The sequence below is a fragment of the Ochotona princeps genome, chromosome X (genome assembly GCF_030435755.1).
Source record: "Ochotona princeps isolate mOchPri1 chromosome X, mOchPri1.hap1, whole genome shotgun sequence".
Classification (NCBI taxonomy): Eukaryota; Metazoa; Chordata; class Mammalia; order Lagomorpha; family Ochotonidae; genus Ochotona; species Ochotona princeps.
The window spans coordinates 51,179,187-51,194,240 of record NC_080865.1 but is presented as its reverse complement, the minus strand read 5'-3'; the positions used below and the strand labels follow the sequence as shown (position 1 = coordinate 51,194,240).

General features: G+C 36.5%; 1 protein-coding gene across 1 annotated transcript in view; it reads left to right on the top strand.

The window, feature by feature from the left end:
• HDX (highly divergent homeobox) overlaps positions 1-15,054 on the top strand; it is a 123,045-nt gene that overhangs the window by 95,985 nt on the left and 12,006 nt on the right. The window contains exons 6-8 of the mRNA XM_004592790.3: positions 1,411-1,618; positions 8,152-8,231; positions 11,371-11,454. Coding sequence (XP_004592847.2) covers positions 1,411-1,618; positions 8,152-8,231; positions 11,371-11,454 — 372 coding nt within the window. The remainder of the gene's footprint in view (positions 1-1,410; positions 1,619-8,151; positions 8,232-11,370; positions 11,455-15,054) is intronic.

The following is a 15,054-nucleotide window of genomic DNA, read 5'->3' as shown; positions in this document are numbered from 1 at the left end:
GCAGTAACAGTTCAAATAATTGGATTCCTGCCACCCATCAGGAAGAGCTGAATAACACTCCTGACTCCTGGCGTTAGCTCCAGCCCAGCCCAAACCCAGTCATTGTAGGCATTTGGGAAAGGAACCAGTTCTTGGGAGCTCACTCTTTCAAACAACAACAACAAATGCTTTTTTTAATGTTATTTTTACTTATGTGAAAAGCAGAGAGTCAAAGACAAGCAAACCGAGACACCTCTCACATTCAACGGTTCTAAGAGCTGGAACTGAGCTGTGGTTAAACCAGGAACCTGGAACTACATCCAGGTCTCTTGCATAAGTGATGACAGGGATCCAAATATTCGGTTCATCATTTTCTGCTTCCCAGAGTGCACATTAGCAGAAAGCTGAAATCATAAGTGGAACCAGGACTCAAACCTAGATTCTTTGCTATGGAAGGTGGGAATCCCAAAGTGGCATCGCTACCCTGTGATAAACACCTGCAACGCCCACACCAAAACAGGAAGAAAGAAAGAAGAAGAAAGAAAGAAAGAAAGAAAGAAAGAAAGAAAGAAAGAAAGAAAGAAAGAAAGAAAGAAAGAAAGAAAGAAAGAAAGAAAGAAAAAGAGAGAAAAAGAAAATTCATTTTAGGGGCTGTTGTTGTGGTGTAACAAATAAACCCATGGCGTGTGATGTCAGCACCCTATATGGGTGCCAGTTCAAGTCCCAGATACTCCTTTTCCCATCCAACAGCACGCTAATGTGCCTGCAGAACACGGCCCAACTCGTTGGAAGCTTGTTAATCAACTGGGAGGAAATCTGGCTGCTAGCTTCCAGCCCCTGTGGCTGCTTGGGGAGTGAACAATGGATAGAAGATTCTCTCTCTCTCTCTCTCTTTCTCTCTCTCTCTATCTTTATCTCCTTCCCCTGTAAACCCAGTCTTTCAAATAAATGAATCTTTTTTAAAAATTTATTCTAAACAAATAAAATTGTATTGTAGCATGCTTGAAACAGCAGGACAACCTTTATGGAGCCAAAGTTAACATTTTCACCTTGAAAAATTATTAATGGGTTATGGACTATAATAGTTGTACACCTGATTCCTTTAGAGAAGGAACCAATTCATTTTCCTTTTGAAAGATTTAATGAATTGTTTTCTCCAGATGAAAAATAGAAACAAAAGTGATCTGTTATATACTTCATATGGCTTGAAAGTTTCAGTGTTAAGATAAATATTCTGTTTCTGCTGAGAAACAATTTAAAGTTAAAACATACTTTTTATTTTAGCTTAATGACATTAAAGTTTCATTGTTTTATGGAACTCTGTATTCATTTTAATCATATTGTATGCAGCACCCATTCGATCGTCTTAATGACCAGAACTGCTAAGATTTATATGTTTACAAAACTTCTTCTTGTATTTCTCTTATAAAGACTTGGATTGGGAACCGAAGAAGGAAATATCGTTTAATGGGGATTGAAGTTCCACCCCCCAGAGGAGGCCCTGCTGATTTCTCTGAACAGCCAGAGTCTGGTTCTTTGTCTGCACTCACACCAGGAGAGGAAGCTGGGCCTGAAGTAGGAGAGGATAATGACAGAAATGATGAAGTATCCATCTGTTTGTCTGAAGGAAGCTCTCAAGGTACTGTATATGCTGTACCTCCTAATAATAGCCATTGTAAATTTGATGCATTTTCACTTGCCTTTCAGCTTACTGCACTGCAAACCTAGAGTCTTCAAAACATTTGACTGGACATTTAAAAAGACAGATTTCTTTTTAATGCCACCACCTAAGCATTCTCCCACATTAAGTCATCGCATGGAGTGTTTATCTGCCGTGATAATGCTCTACCGTATTAAGAAATGTTTATTATATAAAGATCAGTGCTGTGGCATAGCACTTTAAGATACTGCCTGCAGCACTGGTATTTCATATGGGCACCACTTCGAGCCCGGCTCCACTTCCTATCCAGCTCCCTGCTAATGCACCTGGAAAAGCAGTAGAAGACAGCCCAAGGCTTTGGACCCCTGTACTCACCTGAGAGAACAGGAAGAAGCTCCTACCTCCTGGCTTCAGATATGTCTAGGTCCAACCATTGGGATAAATTGGGGAGTGAACAGGCAAGTGGAAGACCTCTCTCTCTCGCTCTGTCTCTCCCTTTCTCTCTGGGCACATAGCTATAGCTATGCTTTTGAAATAAATAAAACGGATCTTTACAAAGAGAAATATTTATCACAGCAGTACATGCATTACAATTGGGTAGATGACTTTATTTTTATTTTTATTTGAATTTTAGACAATTTAGAGCATTACAAACACTTTCGATGAAAGATGTGTCATAATGTGGCAAACACGAGGTTACCTGTTAGGCAAGCTGGATGTAAATTCTAACTTCCCCATTAGCTGTTTATATGACCTCAGCATTTAGTTTCCTTATCTGCAAATGGGAATAATCCTGGATCATCTATATAATGCCTCTCAGTGTTTGGCTAAATGGGATTTCAAACAATCGCATGAAATTGTACCATTTGCCCATGATAAGTGAATTTCAGCCTGACTTAAAACATAAAAACACCTTTCTCCTGATACTTTAAAAATATTTTAAACACAATTTTAATGTTTATTTAATAAAAATATTCATTATAAATATAGAATTTAGTGATTTTTGTTTTATCACTGTTTTATTTGTATTTTTAAATTTTTAATTAACTAACATTTCATTCATCGATACCAATCTAACAATATAATTATGTGATTTTTAATAAGTATTCCAGAATTGTGCAAGTAACACCATCAGTCAATGTCATTTCATTTTCATCATGCAAACTCCTTTGAGTCCATTTTCAAGCCATTCTCTTTCCTACTTTTAGCTCTAGACAACTGCTTAACTACTTTATGACGTATAAGTGTGTCTTTTCTGAGCATTTTATGTCAATGGATTCAGACAGTTTATAAGGAATTTTGTATCTATGATTGACAAACAAACAAACAAAAAACCAAAAAAAACCCACATGCATTTGCCCACTGTGTTTCTTTTTGTTGTATTCTGTACTATTTGGGACATTAACACTATATTTCCCAGTTTATTGTTTGCCTTTTAATTTTCCTAATAGTGTTTTCTGATATCAGAATTTTTGCCTTCAATAATCTTGTGGTCAAATCATCAAATCTACCAATACATGGTAGATATCTCCCGTATATGCTTCTGGTATCTATGTGGTTTAATTTTTGCATCTTAATATGTATTTCACCTTGACTTTATGTTGCCTTAATGTATCTGAGAAAAATACCTGATTTTACTTATTTAAAAGTTTAACCAATTATCCCTACATGTTGAGACCAAAAATGCCCACATACCTAAATAGATTTAGTTAGAAAAGAAAATTAAAAACAGGAAGGGGCAATGGGCAAAGATGATGTCCTGGTAAATATCCAAATTGGGAGACTGAGTGTGAAAAGGGAGCCATTAAAAGATTTAGTTACGGGAGACTCAAGATAATTTTTTATTACTAAAACCAAGGAAAGAGAGATTTCAGAAAAAGGTTATTATTTCAGTGATGGAGTAGAAAAAAAGGAGAAGCCATTGAGTGTTAAAGAGGTTCTTGGAAAAAGCAGTTAATTATGTGGAGAAAAACAGACTGTACTAGGTTGAGTAATGAAAGGGAAAGAAATGCATTAGTATTGAGCAGGCCATGCAGTTTCAGACCAGACATTTTAAAGTTTTCAATGTGAATACTGAAGCCTCTCCTTCTCTTTCTCTCTCTCTCTACATTTGTTATTGACATTAATGAAGATGATAGCAGAGAACTCAGTGTACAGGAGAATTATGAGTCAGATTTTAAAAGTCATGAAAAAAAAGAAGCATTGCACCATTTCCAACCCTCTTATTTCCAATATAGGAGGCCCATTAGAACATTTTGTCTCCTGTTAGTCTTCGTTAAATTATATGTGCCTGGGGATACTTGGATATTCGCAGTGATTCGTGACTTTCAGCCTACTGACTAGCAGCCAGTTGCAGGGGCTTTAGGGTGGGAGGAGTAGATATTTCTATGTTATTGTGAGTGGACAGGAGAATTGAGGGGAAATAGGCTGATTAAGAAAGCACAGATGCCCTAAGTGGAGTTTTATTCCCTAGCTGCCACTTCTCCATTCAAAAGGGAATTTTAGAAAATAAGCAGTTAATGGGGAGAAAAAGTGAAAGTTAATTTTGAAATCCATTTTAATGGTTCACTATTATTTTTTAATGGACCACTGCTCCTACACTGGCATCCTTTGTCATTTAATAGCATGTTCTCCAGACAGCTGCCATAGTACAAGACCTAATGAGAAAAAGTAGATAGTGAATTTAGTGTATGAATCAAAAAACATTTGATGAGAACAATTGCCTAGAATTTTCTTTCGATAGCTTGTTTTTCACAGCTGCATGGCAACCTTTTCGTTCTTATCAGAAATTGCAACAGGAAAGCATAAAAGCATTTTCAGGCATTAAAAAGAACCTCTTTCTGTACAGTTTTCTAATCGTTCTGTTCTACATTCTTCCTCATTTTGCTGATAGTGACTACCAACCCGATTGTTTTGACTGTATGATCTTTCTGTAATAATTAAACTAATTTTAAAATCTGTCCCAGAGTGACATCATGTACTTAAATATGCTGACCAAATTCTCTTCTAGTTAATGAAAAAGGAAGTGTAGTTAAATAGATGTCTACTTTGGAACTTTCACGAATTACACAGATACTGCTGGAACTGCAAACAGGAGAAAGGCTGAGAAGACAGCAGTGCAGCCACAACACAGGATCACAGGTGGTATAGCGTGGCAACCAGGGACCTCTGTCTGTGCAGGCCATGGCAAAAGTGTAACTCAGGAGCCTGGAACTGAAACTCCTTGGAGGGAGTTGTACAAATGATGCAAACAGAGAAACAGGCAGTGAAGAAGATCCGTAACATCAACCCGTAGAGAACACAGCTTAAAATACAGACCCCAAGCAGAAGAATCTGCTAATCAGAGGTGCAATGACCAAAGGCAAAACAACAGGGACAGGCACAATGAATGGCGTTACTGACATCTCCCCTGAAAAGCAGCAAAAGAATTATTTCAAACACAGAATTAACTAAGGAAGGCATTGAGGAATTGCCTGATAAAGAATTTTTTTGAAATCATTATAAATCTTAAAAATAATGAGAAGCACATACACATGTTCAAGGAATTTAAGGAGTACATTACACGAGAAATAGCAAAAATGAAACAAAATCCAACTGAATTATTAGAAATGAAGAATACAATAAAGCAAATTAGAAAGTCATTGGAAAGCCTCCATAATACATGTCAAAAATCAATCAAAAGCAATACTGGATTTTTGTAATCCGCACAAGCAAAAATAAGAATTCTTTTAAAATGTAGTAAGAGTAAAGTTGAGCTAGAGCCAACAAAAAGTGCTGCTGCTCTTTTAGTAGCTTCAATTCTATTCTTCTGATTCTGAAAAGACGGGTAGTTCCCTGACATGTTTTGACTTATCCCTAACTTCCACTTGCCACATCATATCTTCCACTCCCATTTCTTTTCTCTTCCCCTTCCCTGTGTGGAGTGAGATAAAAGAGATGTAGTTGAGCCTGATGAAGAAATCGCTTTCTGGCTTGATATGTTCTGCAAGTGCAAACAGGAGCAGAGGCCATCTGTCGATGACTGAGAACCTCAATAGCAAATTCTGTGTTTGAGCAATGTTAAACATTTTTTACCATCTCAAGAAACCAATACCTTCAAATATCATAACAATTACTATTGAGAAAATTAAATGTTACTGCAAACCCTAATTTTCATCTGTATCATTGGTGTGCACATGGAAGATAATTGTATGTATAGTTACTGGGTAGAGGCATATAGCCATCACATAGAGTGCCCTCTGGAGTCATCACTGATTGATTTATTTGTTTTGCAATGAGACAAACTGCTTTTCTTGAGGAATTAGCGCACTAAGGCCAGTTTCTGAGCTTGCAGATTTTCACTAATGTTGAAGTTATCTGAGAGTAGAAGAAAACATCCTATGTTCATCTGTATCACTATGTATTTTTATTTTGAAATTATCAAAATAGTTTTTAAAACTTCTAAAATAATCCACAACCTATAAATATGTTGCTTGGAAAGCACAAATGTGTACAAAGTTAGGAGCAAGGCAAATCCTTAAAGAACGTAAATAATCACCTGACTGATGAGCAATATAACCTCTCTTGTGATGTCACCAATGGTAACATCAGCTCTGTAGCTAATCCTGGTCTGTGATAATGAATAGGGAAATTCCAGGATGCTTCCTAGACAGAAGAAACTCCACCTACTCATTATCACAGATAGATAGAAGGGTTAATTGATAGGTGGATGTGTAGAATATATTAAATTGAGATTGGGCAAGATTTGTCTTCTTGTGTCTGGTTTATTTCGCTTGCCAGAATGTCCTTCGGGTCCATCCATATTGTGGAAAATGGCAGGGGGGAGAAAAAAGATCAAATACAGAGTGCTGAAGAATTAAACATTCGTCATGAGGGTCCAGGTGCGTCCGGAAACAGGGGGCAATGGGGAAATGTAAGCCAAAGGACAAAAAGTACCAAACTAGGACTAACAAGCCAACAGATCTCATAAACAGCACAAGGATTACAGTTAGCCAAAGTTTATCATATTCAGGACGTTTGCTGAACAAGTAGATTACAGTTGCAATTGCCACAAAGGTGAGGTGCATGGGGTTGGGGAGCCAATGAACAACCACATTACAAGAAGGATTTATTCATTTGTTTCTCCATAGTAGTCGTTTTACTATATGTATGTCTTATAACATGGTGTATGCCTTAAATTACACAATAAAATTTACAAAGATCTAGTGAAAGAATTAAATTTATAATAAATATAAAATTAAAATTCTGCTAAGTTTTTTCCCAGACATTTTACTTTGAATTTTCATGTGTGACTTCCTGAGTCAATCCTGTTTTCCTCCTAACCATTCTCCAGATTCATCCAACACACACCTATACATCACTTCATGGGGGAAAATTCCTGGAAGACTGGTAATTATCTTTGTTCTGCATTCTAAGGTGAAATAAAATGCTGGTTGCCAAGGAGCTGAGACAGTCTACTCGCATTTATCTACATAATCTCCATGGCATGGCCTTGCAGGAAAACACAGAGAGAGGGAGAGAGAACTATTACTGTGCAGCTTTTCTAGGGAGTGGGGGCTGCAGGTAATCTGAGACACAGGGGATTATGCGTGCAGACACCCAGTGCCTGGAATCAGTCACTCTTAGCTCAGACAAGCAAAGCTTTTTAAGAGAGTGGTTTTCTAAGCGGATTTCTTTGTTTCTTTCTCATTTTGAGAATATTAAGTTTTGATCCAAAAATTGTAGAAAATACTTGTAAACACCATTTTTTAAAAATGGAAATAATCAATCCTACCCCATGGTAGTAACCCTTCTGAAAAGAGATAGGCGGAATATTTTTGCCAATATTGTCTCTGTGCATGCACAGCAGTGTGTGCATGTGTGTGTATTTTTTTCAAAACTTGAAAATATACTGTGCTTATGTGGTTTATAACATACTTGAAATTATCTCTTATAAATATTCACAATAAATAATGCACATTCATTGTAGAACATTTAAATACAAATAAACAAATGAAAGAAAAATAAAAATCGCCTTCAATCCCATTCATAGAGACTAATAGAAGTATTTTTATGTAAACACCAGACATCTTTTTCTCTACTTTTTGTTTTATGAAACCAAGATTATGTGTCCCTACATAGTCGATTTTTTTATCACTTTTATGTTTTTATTTTGAATGGACCATGAATATCTCCCTTGTTATTAAATATCATTCTATTTCATTTTAGTGACCCAATAATATTTATTATAGAAACAGTTCTCCAATTATTTCTCTACTCCTCTATTGTTAGCAATAAAAATGCATTCCATCTTTTTCTATTATAAATAGTACAGTGGTAACAATCCTTATATTTGTACCTAATCACACTTAATGCTTTAGGATGCATTGCTAAAAGTAAAATTACTCAAAACACACGTGATGTAAGTTTGTCATTGGTGTCTTTTTATAATTGGAAAATTGTTTAAGTGATCTCAGAAAAGGTATCCTCCATTAAGTTGTGAGATATAAAAAATGAAATCTGTTTTCCTACAGAAGAGCCCAACGAAGCTGTTCCGAATGAGGCCACGACGCATAAGGAGGAGGATCACCATGCAGAATCCACAGATAATGTGGTATGCACAGTTTGGAATTCTTTCCTCATTACATAATGGATTTTAAGGACATGTTTCCAGTTGGTGATAATATCAGTATTGTTGGAATAAAATATTGCTCTGCTTCACAAAACAAAACAGAACTTATTTTTTCCAATAATATCTTGAAAAGCTTAATACATGAAATCTAAACTGCTGTAATTCATATCTCAAATTTTCTGCATTTACGGGATTTGCAACATTAAACCCAAGTACTTAGTAAGTATGTGACATTTTATGTATTTTTCTTCAACACACTTAACAAAGAATAGATTCCTCGTTTGCTAGTTGGCCAAATTAAAATGAATTTTAGCCTGAGATCATAAAAGGAAGCCTTTGTGAATTTTGACACTTGTATCCAGGATTTTTTTTTTTTTACGTTCTCTCCTCTGCTTAGACCATATATATGTATATGTTATTTGCAACCCTGTCTTCTTTCTGGTTGAAAAAGATGTTACTCATCTTAAAAATTGCTAGCAGTGAGGATGTCATCTCACATCAGAGTTCCCAGATTCAATTCCAGGTTTCTGATTCCAGTTTCCTGCTAATACAGTCCCTGGGAGATAGCAGGGACAACCCAAGAATTGAGTTCCTGCCATCTTGGTGGGAGACCTGGATTGCTCTGGCTCCTTTCAGCCTGTGACAGGGGTTGGGGTGGGGGCTGCAGAGGAGAGGGAGGAGAGGGCAGGACAGCCCAGCCTTTGCAAACATTTGAGCTGTGTACCAGCAGATGGGGGCACTCTCAGATGTTCTCCCTCACTCTCTCTCCACATTCAGATTTTCTTTCAATTGCAGTAAAAGAGAAATGACATTAAGAATTTGCAAAGCAGACAGATGTAGGCACAGTACGGATTGAACTGGATTTTATGAAAATGTAAACATTCAGCTATGTTACCTAAGCTGCTGCTGTTTTAGCAACATCTATTTATAATCGTACCCCATCAAGAAACACAGAAATCAAGACGGTATTAAAGCGAAGTTAGATATGAAGGATAGTGTCATTCTGCTTTTTGAGTCTGCTTTTGAATCAACATGCTGGGCTTGATTGCAACCATAAAAAACATGGCCCTTATAATGGAATTTTCTGCTACAAAATGGCTGTAACTTCAAAATTTACCCTGGTTTCCATTACAAGCCTTATTTATTTGACACTATGATCGTGCCACATGTCTGAATAAAAGTTGAACACATAAAATACCATTTTCCTCTTTTTTTTTTTGTTAAACCAACAGTATCCAACAGCGATTTCTACATACAAAACATGATTTAGAAATTGTATTTTAGTGGTTTCGGTCCTAGCTGAAGTCCATGTTTGACCTTCTATCACTAAATGCAACAGGCATCACTTCGATTTTGAGACAAAGCCATGTTTTTCATTAGTGAGCTAGGAATAATATTTCCTCGGTTATGAATCATACCAATATTTTCAATTTTTGCCAACTAATAATCTCCTTCTGTTATAGATTTGAATTAGGGTGTACAAATTCACATGGTTCTTTACAAATTGAAATCTCCTTTCCCCTAAAGACATATTTATTTCTAGCCTGAATTTCTTTGTATTGAATCTCCCCTGCAGCAGACATTTGAAGATGACGAATGAAGTCATAGCATAGGATGACTCACAGTCACTTACGCACCTAATTTTTTTTTTAAGAACAATTGATTTTCAGAGACAGAACTCTAAACTTTCAAAGGTTGGTTTCCTCTGTAACTTCTGAGTGCCCCCAATTATTCATGGATGACAAATCACACAGACATATAAGACCTATTTATAAACACAGATCTATGCAGTGGCCTTTGGTGTCTTCTTTCCTGAATTGCCAGCTCCTTTTTCCCAGAACCAATCCAAATAGGTAGAGAATCGAAAAGACATGAAAAGAGAAAAAATATATCAAGTCTGAAGTCTACAGAGAGCCGACATGATTAAGCCCCAAGTTGAGAGTGATTATAATAGAAAACAAAACAATGGATTCATGTCCAGGCAGCGACAGAAAGCAATTTCATTGCAGCTGTCCTCCTGCCTGGGAAGCCTGCAGGTCACAAACCCTGTAAAGGTATCCTATCCTCACAGGCAATCTAGCAGATATGTGCATTGCAAGTTTGTGACTTTTAATCACAATTGCAAGCCTGATTTCAAATTCTGCCTACAACATGTTGCTTTTAAATCTAGCCTAATTTTTTCCCTTTGTAACATTTTCTTTTAGGCTAGCAGGGTTTAAGTGTCCAAAGGTATTTTTTCTTAGACGCAATTTTTTTAACATACAAAAGAAACATTTGGAATCGATTTTGTTTAGGTTTTCGGTTTTTACTTTAAATTTAGAAAAACAAAACAAGATTTTTTTGATTGAGAACTTGCCTGATCCCCATAGTGGGGTGAGTTTATTGGTCATTCTTTTCAAATCAACACTGAGCTGTCATGTTGATTCTTTTGACAGATACTTAATTAGTACCTACTGCTTGTAAGATCCTGTATAAACTAAGCTATACCTCAATTCTGAAGTTCTCTCTCTCTCTCTCTCCCTAGCACACCTCATTGTGGCTGGCCAATAAAGCAAATCATCATGCAATTTTCATCATTACATCATAGATATTTACTTTCAATTGCCTAGTTAATGGAGGGCTGTTAATATGTAAATTTTTTAAAAGTACATTTCAATTTGGAATACATGTCCTTTGTTGACATTTTACAATAGAAGTCACAAAAAAGACAGGTAGAGACTTAAAGCAGAAGCTTTTCCTGTCAGTTAGGTTTTACCATTAAAACAGCCTACCCTTACCAGAAGTGACTTCCCGGACACTGGAGGGCGCTATTTAAGCAGAATTTGAATGCCTGCTCTGTGTGTGTGTGTGTGTGTGTGTGTGTGTGTGTGTGTGTGTGTGTGTGTGTGTGTGTGTGTGTGTGTGTGTGTTTTCAGAAGGAATTTTACAATTTTAAGAAAAATACTGGAAATTTTTTTTCTAGCTACTAAACAGTTATCGATTAGAGGCAGAAGGAAGGAGCTCGATGCTCAGGTTTTTCCAAATAACCTAGACTAGATAACTCAATCAGTAAATATGCATTGCTGAATGCAGTGAAAATAATCTGGTACATGTGATACAAACATTTCTTCTTGCATTTCAGAAAATAGAAATTATCGATGATGAGGAAAGTGACTTGATAAGTAATTCCGAAGTAGAACAAGTGAATTCTCTTTTGGATTACAAGGTAAAAAAAAAAATTAAATTCATTACATGAAGTATGAAATGATGCTGGCTTACAGTGACTATGATGCATTCACTTGATAAGCACTCTGGGACTCTGGATTTTTTTCCCTTGGGCATGGGAGCTCTCAATCAGGGTGTGACTCACTTGAGTTATTGCTGGCTGATTTGGTGGCTGTGATTTCAAGCAAAGAGTTTGCTGAGCAAAAGTAAGTATGGTAATGACAAGGTAAAGCAACGTGTATTCGTGGTTAACATGCAATTTCTGACAAAGCCTTCTTTAATGACAGCATTCATTTTTAAATGGGGGTGAAAAGGAGATTTTTTCCCAGTGGCCCTCACTAATCTTGAATGGAAGCTTCTTCTGAAAACTTAAAAAAAAACATATAATAATCTGTTCTGGAAGAAATTCTAAAACAATTCCCAAAGCAAAATGAATATGAATGGAGATGACCTATTCTTATGTCACTTGTTACTGAACTGAAAGGCTTACTTTGACAGCATGCCATACATATTTTTGTTTTAAATTTTGACATAAGCTATCAGTCTGTATGTCGTTTTTTCCACAGATCTGTAAATAACATCTCTTTGTTAATCAGTATCCTCTTACTAGGCAACTGTGAGGCCTCCTGAAATTTCAGCCACACAGTTCTTCCTTCCACACTCAAAAGTTCTTTTCTTGAAATATTTTCTGTGTTCAAAGCAGAGACTAATAGTCCTAAAATGTTACCCAAAAAAGGCATTTAATCAGAAAAGACGGCAGCTGTCATCTTCTAAATATATATATATATATATATATATATACATATATGTATATATTCAGTATTACTATAATGGAAACGCATGCCATTAAACAGATTCTGTTTTCCAAGTGTTTGTAACATGTCAGTCTTTAAAAGATTAAACATTGTAAACACAAGCAGAATATGTCTTTGGAAATTGATTTGCAAGGTGGTCAAAGAGTGTAAGGACGATCCAGTATTTAGACTGTATTTTCAACTGACACAAACCTTAAGTTTTTGTTGCTGTTGCTGTTCTGAAGCACAAGAAATCAAGCTAATCTCACCTACATGGTCATATAATATTTCTAAATGCCCAGTTGAGGATTAAAATGGTTCTGCCAGCCGCCACTTGGCACAGACTGTGGAAACTACAGACGAGCACACTGGATTGCACAGCTGTTAAGTGTGCTCCACTTAGCACTCTCAAACAGGTCAGACAGGGTTGGGCTTCGAACTCAGGATTCTTTCCAGGACCTCTCCCCTCCAGGGTGGCAGCCTGCTTGGGAAGGTTTGGAGCTGAAGATTAGGCAGGGCAGGGCAGTGTCCAGTCCAGAAATATTCATCAGCATTGTTACCGGCCTTTTTAGTTTTAGTTTTAGTGATCTGGTATTTTTCATTATGGTAATCGCTGTGGGAATAAGGGGTCCTTCACTGTCCCTTTCAGGATGTCATGTATAAAACATCCCCATTGTGCATACACTTCTGTCAGAACTACATAAAAATGAAACTACATGATAATCAGAAACTACGTAAAACATTACTAAGAAATACTTCATCTACTGTGTGAATGGTGTTACTTAAGTCTAAGGGAAGTGTAAGTAAACATAATATAGCAGTTCTCATTGTGGATTTCAGGATGTTGGCATAAAACAACGTTACTAGCTTAGAAATCTGTCTTCTGAGAAAACTGTACTATCTTTGCATACAAACACTAGTGTTCCTTGTTTGAGGATGAAATTTTGAATAGATTCATCATAAGCTTCTTGAAGGCAGAGATTTATTTTAATCACTTAAGTGTTACCTGGCCAAGACCTTGGCATGAACATGTTCAGTTACTTATTGATGAGTGAGAAAATAAATAAATTTACCTTTGAAAACAATGTTAATGATACTATGCAAATGTTCATTTATATAACAGCTATTAAGATCAGGAACTGGATCATTATAAATTTTTCACACAATAAATTAGTGTGTCATTCTTAGGATTTACTGTAGCAAGCTGAAGAGTGTTTTTCCTATGATGCATTTGGTAATTATTGCTATATAACCATCAGTACATAGTCTGGGCATAGTGGAATTTCTGATTGAGATGTATCACCAGATTCCGTGTTGCTAAGAGTCCTAACTAGCCCCAAATGCTTATGAGACAAGTTGATAGGCCTAATATCTGAAGCATGAATAGCTATGTCATAAAATAGCACCTCTACTTGACAGCCTGCTCAAAGATCAAAGCTCTGGTACACGTAGAACCTTGATGCTCCCTACAGTCATCTTGAAGAAAAACTGATAAAGCTTACTGGGAAGCTAAAGAGGGTCTTAACAATTAGAGCAGTGAGCTAGATCTTGTTTTATGAAATTCAGTGACTGATATTATTGGACTAGTTCTCTTCCCAACCAATCCACTCACTAAGGAAATTCACTAGAGTACACAGAAATTACTACCTGTACTCTAGGAAGTATTTAATAGACTTGTAAAAAAAAAAAAAAAAACAACTCCAAGAAGAAAATGTCTGTAATATTAAATTATCTTCAAGTGGTTTATGCTTTCTAAACATTTCATAAATACTGGAGAGGAGAATTATTTGCATGAAGATTTGGTCTGTGTACCCAAAGATGTCTCCTGACTTTGGCAAAAGTGAATGAATGTTTCGGAATGTCCCCTAATGGACTGTGAGTGCAGCTCTGAAAGACTGTGCATTCAAACTAGACACTGCTTTAGTGATGACAGATACCTCCTGTATTCAGGAAGACTTCTAGTCAGCGCTTCACCAATACAACTGCTCTAATGATTAATATCGGCCAAAGCAAACGTTTAGAATTAGTAGTTTGTGTTATGGCAGGAATATTCATTATTTAATGCTTACTTGGGATTTAGAATTTTTTACTTTATTTTTTTTATTAATTGTATTGCATTATGTAACACAGTTTCATAGGCTCTGGGATTCTCCCCACCCCTCCCTAAACCCTCCCCCCCCCATAGTGGATTCCTCCACCTTGTTGCAGTATCATAGTTCAAATTCAGTTGAGATTCTTTCATTGCAAGCATATACCAAGCATAAAGTCCAGCATCTTATTGTCCAGATAAATTCAACGGTTTCTTGGGGAGACCATCTCTGGTCTGAAGGTAGAGCTGGGAAAGTATCATCCCGATCAATTAAAAGCCACAACACAACATCAGCAACAATTTACAACATTATGGAATTAATTGGCATGGTATTGAGTAACCAATATGTTAAAAAATGTAAGTTCTTAACCACATTCTGTGACTACTTCATTGACATTTCAATTTTAGTTGATATACAACTGGCTTCTATACACCTTAAAATGGCTATAGAGTACTACTATTCAACTGTCTCATGTCTATTTTCATTGTAGTATTTAGCGGTTTATAGAGAAGAAGCATAATTTTACTGAACCTGGCAGTTTTTCGGGTAGTCTAAACTGGTTTATAACTCTAACAAGACATATGTCAACAGTTTAGGTGCGGAACAGTTTTAGGAGGGGTGTGCAGAGAAATCTTCCATACCCTAGTGAGGAGTAACTAATCTTTGTGTCCTACCTAGTAAAGTATAAGTGAATCCACGCTGACTCCTTCCTGTCTG